The 9,768-nt window shown below is 39.3% G+C and overlaps 1 protein-coding gene across 1 annotated transcript; it reads left to right on the top strand.

Moving 5' to 3' along the window:
- Positions 1-7,949: 7,949 nt before the first annotated feature.
- On the top strand, positions 7,950-9,500 carry LOC129443269 (uncharacterized). Its single transcript, XM_055203762.2, has one exon. It carries the CDS (start codon positions 8,308-8,310, stop codon positions 9,235-9,237), a length of 930 nt encoding a protein of 309 aa, XP_055059737.2. The 5' UTR covers positions 7,950-8,307; the 3' UTR covers positions 9,238-9,500.
- The last annotated feature ends 268 nt before the right edge of the window (positions 9,501-9,768 follow it).

Below are 9,768 nucleotides of genomic sequence, written 5' to 3'. Positions count from 1 at the left end.
AACAAAGGACTGGTGTGTAATTAGGTAGAAGATATTGACATGCTGTTTTTCACAGCAAGTTCAACATATTGAAATGCGGAAACTGTTGTAATGAGGTTTAACGCTTAAAAAAGTGCAAACCTTATACGCTCAGTTAGACTGAATGAAGATCAGAGTTTCTAAGCACACAAACAGACTCAACCCATCTGTCTCAATCTGATAAATCAGATAGATTAATAAATCAGATATTATTCCAACAGCTCGATCTGTGTCCGTATGCATGCAGAGCTCTCCAAAACCACACACTTGCACACTCTTTATATGCACTCCTGTCAAACTCACTTATAGACGGGTTGCACGGCGATGTCACTAACTGGTTGCGCGCGCAACCGAGAGGCAGAAAGAAGAGATGTGCATTGTGTTGTATGCTAGTAGCGGTGTCTGTAAGTCAAAATGCAAAGGAGTTATTGCGAGGAAAATAGTACCAACAGAGTCAGTGCTGGGTGCCTGATGTTAACATACCAGTAGATGCGACTATTACGTTACTAGCCTAACATTATAATTCATACATGTATCACAGTAACACTGCAAAAATAAAGACAGAAAAACAGATCCTACTAAAATCAAGTTTTATTTATATACAAACAATAAAGAACGCTTCAATAATTAAGGTTGTTGCAGTAGCGGATCAGCTCACCAATCGGGCTTTCTGCCTCCTGGATGCGTGCACACTCTGCAATGTTTGTAAACTTGCAACCTGTCTATAGACACTTCTCCCACTCACTCCAACAAACACATTTTTAAAAATCACTCTTCTCAATCTCACTCCTCTCAAACACACCCCTCATAGACACTGCCCTTAAACTCACTCCTCTTAAACACACCCCTCATAGACACTGCCCTTAAACTCACTCCTCTTAAACACACCCCTCATAGACACTGCCCTTAAACTCACTCCTCTTAAACACACCCCTCATAGACACTGCCCTTAAACTCACTCCTCTTAAACACACCCCTCATAGACACTGCCCTTAAACTCACTCCTCTTAAACACACCCCTCATAGACACTGCCCTTAAACTCACTCCTCTTAAACACACCCCTCATAGACCCTGCTCTTAAACTCACTCCTTTTAAACAACCCTTATAGACACTCCTCTCAAAATCACCCATCATAGACACTTCTCTCAATTTCACTCATCTCAAACTCATAGACACTCCTCTCAAACTCATAGACACTCCTCTCAAAATCACTCCTCTCAAACACACACCTCATAGACACTGCTCTTAAACTCATTCCCTCAAATAACCCTTATAGACACTCCTCTCAAACTCATAGACACTCCTCTCAAACTCATAGACACTCCTCTTAAACTCATAGACACTCCTCTCAAACTCACTCCTCTTAAACTCATAGACAATCCTTTCAAACTCATAGACACTCCTCTCAAACTCATAGACACTCCTCTCAAACTCATAGACACTCCTCTTAAACTCGTAGACACTCCTCTCAAACTCATAGACACTCCTCTCAAACTCATAGACACTCCTCTTAAACTCGTAGACACTCCTCTCAAACTCACTCCTCTTAAACTCATAGACACTCCTTTCAAACTCATAGACACTCCTTTCAAACTCATAGACACTCCTCTTAAACTCATAGACACTCCTCTCAAACTCACTCCTCTTAAACTCATAGACACTACTCTTAAACTCATAGACACTCCTCTCAAACTCACTCCTCTTAAACTCATAGACACTCCTCTCACACTCATAGACACTCCTCTCAAACTCATAGACACTCCTCTTAAACTCGTAGACACTCCTCTCAAACTCATAGACACTCCTCTCAAACTCATAGACACTCCTCTCAAACTCATAGACACTCCTCTCAAACTCACTTCTCTTAAACTCATAGTCACTCCTCTCAAACTCACTCCTCTCAAACTCATAGACACTCCTCTCAAACTCATAGACACTCCTCTCAAACTCACTTCTCTTAAACTCATAGACACTCCTCTCAAACTCATAGACACTCCTTTTAAACTCAAAGACACTCCTCTTAAACTCACTCCTCTTAAACTCATAGACACTCCTCTCAAACTCACTTCTCTTAAACTCATAGACACTCCTCTTAAACTCATAGACACTCCTCTCAAACTCACTGTTCTTAAACTAATAGACACTCCTCTCAAACTCACTTCTCTTAAACTCATAGACACTCCTTTTAAACTCACTCCTCTTAAACTCATAGACACTCCTCTCAAACTCACTCCTCTTAAACTCATAGATACTCTTCTCAAACTCACTCCTCTTAAACTCATAGACACTGCTATCAGATTAACTCCTCTTAAACTCACAGACACTCCTCTCAAACTCACTCTTCTTAAACTAATAGACACTCCTCTCAAACTCACTCCTCTTAAACTCATAGACACTCCTCTCAAACTCACTCCTCTTAAACTCATAGACACTCCTCTCAAACTCATAGACACTCCTTTTAAACTCAAAGACACTCCTCTCAAACTCACTCCTCTTAAACTCATAGACACTCCTCTCAAACTCATAGACACTCCTCTCAAACTCACTCCTCTTAAACTCATAGACACTTCTCTCAAACCCACTCTTCTTAAACTAATAGACACTCCTCTCAAACTCACTCCTCTTAAACTCATAGACACTCCTCTCAAACTCACTCCTCTTAAACTCATAGACACTTCTCTCAAACCCACTCTTCTTAAACTAATAGACACTCCTCTCAAACTCACTCCTCTTAAACTCATAGACACTCCTCTCAAACTCACTCCTCTTAAACTCATAGACACTCCTCTCAAACTCACTCCTCATATACACACCTCCATGCATTCAGTTGTTGTGTGAAACACACAACAAATATTGTAAAAGGATATTAAAGAATCGTCATAATCATATGTACAAGAGTTTAGTCATATTATGACAGAAGGTTCATTTCTGTGTAAAATATTAATTTCTCAGATACATAATTTAACTCTTTTAATATTTTACTTGCAGCAATCCACACTATTCTCCTAAACAGAAGAGCGGGACTATGTAATATGACACTGTATCTGCAGTGTATTGTGATTATAAGATGACAGTAAAGCGGTATCTATTCTGGAAAGTGGAAGGGTGTAGTTGATTTTGATTTATGTGAATGTTTATCTGGCCCCTGTACTTCTGTACTCCCATTGGGCTCTAGATGTTGTTCAGTGCCTCATATCCCAAGATGCATCTGTGCCCACACCAGAAACTGGCAACATTTTGTTCCTCCTGAGGTGCGAATGATATCCACGTGCCAGAATCTCTCTCTCTCTCTCTCTATCTCTCTGTCTCTCTCTCTCTCTCTCTCTCTTTCTCTCTCACTCACTCTCTCTCTCTCTCTCTCTCTCTCTCTCTCTCTCTCTAATATTGGCCTACATATCTTCCAGTTTTGCCAGCAGGTCTCTAACATGGCATCACCCCAGACTGCCACCTGAGTTCTATATGGCTCGCTGGGTTCTGATATAACGCGTGGATCTACATTAAACTTCAGAAACTCAGACATGTTTATCACCACCATCATCCTCAGAGATCTGAACTTAAACTTCAAACTCAAGTGTGCGAGTTGCTCCATACTTAAGTGATGATCTCTCAAATCATCTGCTGTGTTAAGGTGATATGTGCTTTTACTTTTCATCTGACTTACAAATTTCACCTGGCAGCAAGGAAACATGAAATCTTCCCACAGTCTCACATCAAGCAGCATTTAGAGGCCACGGCCCAGATACAAAAACCCATATGTCAAGAAAACCCCAGTAATGTCACTAAAGGCTTTCCCCAAAAAAACTATAAAATGAGTCCTGCCCTGTTAATTACATGTTCACAGTATATCACGACCTTGAGACTGATGAAAGTTAAGGGTCCTTATATCATCATGAAAGGGGTTATTTGGCAGGAAAGACTGGATGAATATCTTGCTTGCTTTTTTGTTTGCTTACCAAATAAATTATTGAATATGAAATATGGATTTAGGTGTGAAGATTTGATTAAGTGAAATATTAGCTGCGTCTGGACAGAAGAGTCACTTCTGCTTATTATCTACAGTCATCGCTAATGAAGAACTTTGAATCAAACTGAGAATATGAGCTCTTAAAATGCTTCCTAAGTAGTCAGCTCCCTAGGTTTTGGCCCAGAGTTGATGTTTGCCTGTGTATTGTTGTATGGTGCTTTATCAGGCAGTGTAAAGCTGTCAGAAACACAATTGCTTTATATTCCGCTCTGCTGCATCAGCAACAATACAGACCTGGTTTAGAAGCAAAACCACAAGCTCTATATCATTACCCCATCGCTCTCTCTCGCTCGTTTCCCCGATCATTATAGCGCCAGCCTTTACATTCTGTACTAACCTGGATCGGTTTCCCTCTTGTGGGTCAGACCTGCTTCATTTATCATGTTGCTCTTGTTTCAGTTTAGGAAGATTTATATGTCTTTTACACATACTTGAGCCGGTTCGCTCTCTCTCTGTCTCTCTCTCACACACACACATGCAGGGTTCTAGTTTATATAGAGATTTATGTGTGTTTTGCCTTCTCTTCTGTATTCCACAGTGTATCTCGGTGAACGTGTGCTACCTGTCTGCTGTGCTTCAGCTAATAAAAACACATGTTAACCAGGACAAAATTAAACCAAATGTCACAACAGGACTAAACAGAAGTCAAAGTAGAGTCACATCTTATTAGTCATCTTATATTAATTACATGTGTTAATGTTGTGTGTTATATTCTATCCTCGGTTTTCCCTGATGCTAAAACAAGCCTGAATCTAGATCTTGTCAATAAACAAGCCATTTATAATTTAAACTAAATCCAAGCTTCACTTTTTAGGTTAGCTACACTACTGACCAGCATAAGCTGGTGAGCTGGTTTTAGCTGGTCTCCCAGCTTGGTTTTAGCTGGTATTGCTGGTCTAGCAAGCTGGTCTAGCTGTGTTTTGGTTACTTTTTAAGCTGGTCTAGCTGGACTTAGCTGGTCAGGCTGGAAGACCAGCTGACCCACCAGCATGACCAGCTTTTCCAGGCTGGGAGGACCAGCTTAGACCAGTTACTGCCACCTTAAACTTAAGCTTATGTTGGTCTTTGCTGGATTTTTTAGTAGGGACACTATGGACAATAACTCAATACCTATAGTTCTATAAATATAAAATTGTATATTTGTGGAGTTTACCTCACAACTATAATGATAAATATACAAGGAACAATATTGTTTTTATCGTTTGTATCTTTCGGAATGCTTTCACGATTAATTGAAAGTGAACGATAAACCATTGACAGCCAATCCAATTATTTAATGTTCCCGCATTTTTGAAATGACAAATGACACTGGGGAGAAGCTAATCGCCGAGGTCCATAAGATTAAATGGGAAAGCAATAATAACATTATATAAGTATAGTTTTATTAACTTTTAACTCGCGCCAAAACAATAACAACACAAAAGACACTAAATATGAATAAGAAAACGAGTAATAGTTTCATCATATATATATATATTCAGATTCGAGAACCAGAAAGAACTGTTGTATAAATATATATATATATATATATATATATATATATATATATATATATATATATATATATATATATATATATATATATATATATATATATATATACAACAGTTCTTTCTGGTTCTCGAATCTGTTTGGCTAAGAGCTATGCGATCTTGTACTGATAACGGCACAGTAACCGCTTCACCTTTCGTATATGAATGGAGGTCCTTTAAACAGGCTCATCTCTGAATGGAAAAACTGCACGCACAAATGGACAAACACAGATGCGCTGTTTTGAATCACTCTCCGTGTGTCTCATTAGTTCACTAGCTCGTAAATCAGTATGTGAATCCCCAATCGGAAGTTATTATTCCGTCAAAGATCAGCGCTCTTGGATGTTACGTTAAAGTTAATGGAAGTAATGTTTTCTCACATCGTGTGGACGATTAACACTTGGAAAGAGGAATGTAAACACAATTTTTTTCTGGAGCGATCTCTCTCCTCAGAACGCGAAAACACCGTGGAACTGCAGGTAAGCCCCGCAGCTTTTAAATGTGGACGTTGATCATTTACTTTATCGTGACGTGACTATTAAAACATGTTATGAGATATCGCCACTGATATATTTATAAGCAGCATGCAAAAACATCTCTCTGACACTTATAAAAAACATTTTTATATAGTACTGACAAGAACAAAGTCTAATAACAAGCGAGTGCTCGTATCACGTTAAGATTAAATGGGAAAGCAATAGTAACATTTATATAAGTATAGTTTTATTCACTTTTACCTCGCGCCAAAACAATAACAACACAAAAGACACTAAATATGAATAAGAAAACAAGTAATAGTTTGATCATGACACCAAATACTGCTGATTTGATCTCATTTTTGACCATCAGGCCAACATGAGAGCCAGGGAATCCCTGTCAGAGATGTAGCCCAGAGAGGGCGGTGGTCAGCGGGGCGAGTGAACACTGACGTCCGCTCATGCTTTGGTTCTCATTTGTACCGAATCTCACTAAGCAAACGTTCAAACAAGCGCTATCTTTACTAATCGACTGCAGATTTAAATATAATAAATATATATTCTTAACTGAACTAATCTTAAAACTACACTTTGTGACCAAGAAACGGTAATATAAGGAAACGGCTTTTCTGTCCATTGAGTTGTTATGAGCTTCAAAGCAGCCGAAAGTGTTACCTGTCATTCTGGCCGCCGTCAAATCCGTGGCGGAAGAAGTAGTTCTCAAACAAAGAGGCTTTTAAAATAACTCCGTTGTTGTTTTCTTGTTTTCGTTTTTCAAACGTGTGCCGTCGAACTGTTGTATAAAAGCAATATCGCTCTCGGAGTCGTGTGATATAGCTCTATATCATCACGGCTGTGATTGCCTCCTACAGCCTCGTGCCTCTGGCCTAATCACAGCCGTGATGATATAGAGCTATATCACCCTTCTACTCGAGCGATATTGCTTAAATATATATTCTACTAAATTAATAGATAAGATGATAGATTACACAAACTAGATTCACTATTTAGCTGAGGACATCTGCTGGTTATAGCTGCTGTACATGCAATAAGGACATCATATTTACATGTTTAATGACAAACAATTTTATTAAAGGAAATCTACAATATTAGTTAATGCCATTAAAAGTAAATAATTTGCATGAATACTGCATGTATCAGCGTAAAGTTTATAAACAAAGTTCTCATTATTGTTCGATGGTGTTGGCGCTAGTTATCAATATTGTTAATATTTTTGTTATCTTTAACAAACTATAAACAGCCCTTTAAGCCCAGAATATAGTTTGTTTTTTACATGTACGCGTAAGTGCACAGTCAAAGGCACATGTGCATACTATTCTGATGATGAAATTTGCATCACACACACTGTTCATGGACACTTGCATATGCATGAAAACGGAACTATACTTGTAGCTTTAGAATTGTTAAGAGTTACAGTTTTTGTGAGGTGTCCATCCAATTAAAAATGTCATGAAGGATTTAAAAAAATCTGGTTGTACAGACAGATGGAGAGACAGTGGAGGACATCACAGACAGACTCTTAAGACATTTCCACTGATTTGGTGTAAACTATCCCTTTAAGAATACATCCAGTAAGTACAATTCTCTCTCTCTCTCTCTCTCTCTCTCTCTCTCTCTCTCTCTCTCTCTCTCTCTCTCTCTCTTTTCTTCTTTTGTGTCTCTCAATCATATTATGCCTCTCTGTGTTAGTTCATTGCAATGTATAAAGTTAGACACGAGGTTAATGCTTCTCTTTTAAAGGTCTCACTGGGGATTATCAATGAGATTACCATGGAAAATATGACGACCCATTGGCTTAACTGTACCTCACTCATAGTGCAGGCCGGAGATCATGTGTCCTGTGAATATGAAGCTGGATGTTTTATATATATATATATATATATATATATATACTGTAGGCGTATGGACAAATACTCAAATGCATGTCTACTAATAGAGACGTACAAGACTATAACTGTGTTTGGGTGTGGATATAGACACTGTCTTAATAACTTTGCAGTTATTCCATTACTGAGCTGAATTACAAGGGCTCAAAACAAAGCTGTAGTGACCACGACAGCTGCTCACAGAGAGAAAGAAAGAGAGAGACTAAACCTTAACCAGAAAAGAAGCAGTTACAGCTCATAACTACACATCGATGAGGTTGAGATAGACAAACATCACTAGCCGTTGAATCTGAGCTTATATCGTACAAAAAATAACTCAACAGAAAGATCAACATAAACCACTTGTCAATGTTTCTCCTCAGACAAAGCATTGCAAAGCAGCATGCAGCCGGCGATGTAACATCGAGAACCAACGGACGGAGGTCCAATCCAGAAGACTCAAGAAGGCTGGTGCGACGAAAAGCCAGCTGTGTGGAGAATTTCTCCTCGGTCGACCGAATTCGCAAACATACAACCAGACACTTGGGTTACAGCACCCTCAGCCTGGCCATGAAGGGTCTTGAAGAAACACCGGTGGAGTTGTGGGAACTCCAAGAAGTTCATAAACTCAATTTGTCTCTAAACAGTTTGTCAGTTCTCCCATCGGGCCTGGGATCCCTTGAGAACCTAGAGGTCCTCAATCTGTGGGGAAACAAACTGGTCAGTCTTCCTCCAGAGATCGGAAAACTTCGGAACCTTCGCGTGCTATTCGCGCACAGGAACCTCCTAAACGAAGTTCCCGAAGAGCTGGGCAACTGTACCAACCTGGAGGTCTTGAGTTTGGCCAATAATCAGATGACGGGGCTTCCAAACAGCCTATCCAACCTAAAGAAACTCACCAAACTCAACCTCGGCCACAACCGGATCGAGCACATCCCGGCGTGCGTGTACGCCATGAAGAGCCTCGTCTTCCTACACCTGGCCAACAACCGTCTGGAGAACATTGCTGATAAGATCCAGGACCTGGTCAACTTGAAGATCCTGATTTTAGAGCAGAATTATCTTCATGCGCTTCCCAGGACATTGTGCCGTCTGACGAGGCTGGAACTCTTGAACTTGGACTTCAATGACCTGCAGAGCGTTCCTGAGGAGATGTACCTGCTGAGAAACCTGGAGAAGCTCGCTCGCCACCCGCTTGATAAGGGACTGCATATTGTGCACAACCCACTGGTAAAACCTATTCAGGAAGTTTTACAAGGAGGTTTGAAAAGTCTGTATAACTACCTCAAACCTACCTGATGATCTCAGTCTTCGAATGAAAGATTTATTCATTCTAAAGAATATTTTGTAATCAATTTAAAACAAAGTTGTATTATTATAGATGTGTACGCATGATCTTGCTTTAGCATGCTACTGGCATGCTATATTTAGTTACCATTTCGCTACTACTTTTACTTTTAAAATCCATTTATTTTTTATTTTAAGTACGTCTAATGTCTGCACCCTTACTGAGAAACTTTCTGGTAATGCCATCATACTTTTTTTTTAATAAAACTGTAAAGTTGTCAGTCAGCTGGTTACTATCACAAAAAACCATACAAGATCTACATATCTTTATATTAATTCAGACATCCCAACCTGCAAAAAGTCATTTCAGGGAGGTATCCCGAAGCCCCCTACCCCCCCCCCCCCCAAAAATTTTTTATTTTATTTTTTTAAATTAAGGAGGACAAGGATATGACATTTCAAGATATAAAAGCATAATATTAATTTCTAGAGGCCTATGCAATTATTGGTAACACTTTACTAGGTCTCATTTGTTAACATTAG

This window comes from Misgurnus anguillicaudatus, unplaced genomic scaffold, assembly GCF_027580225.2.
Source record: "Misgurnus anguillicaudatus unplaced genomic scaffold, ASM2758022v2 HiC_scaffold_26, whole genome shotgun sequence".
NCBI lineage: Eukaryota > Metazoa > Chordata > Actinopteri > Cypriniformes > Cobitidae > Misgurnus > Misgurnus anguillicaudatus.
This window is presented reverse-complemented; position numbering and strand designations above follow the sequence as displayed.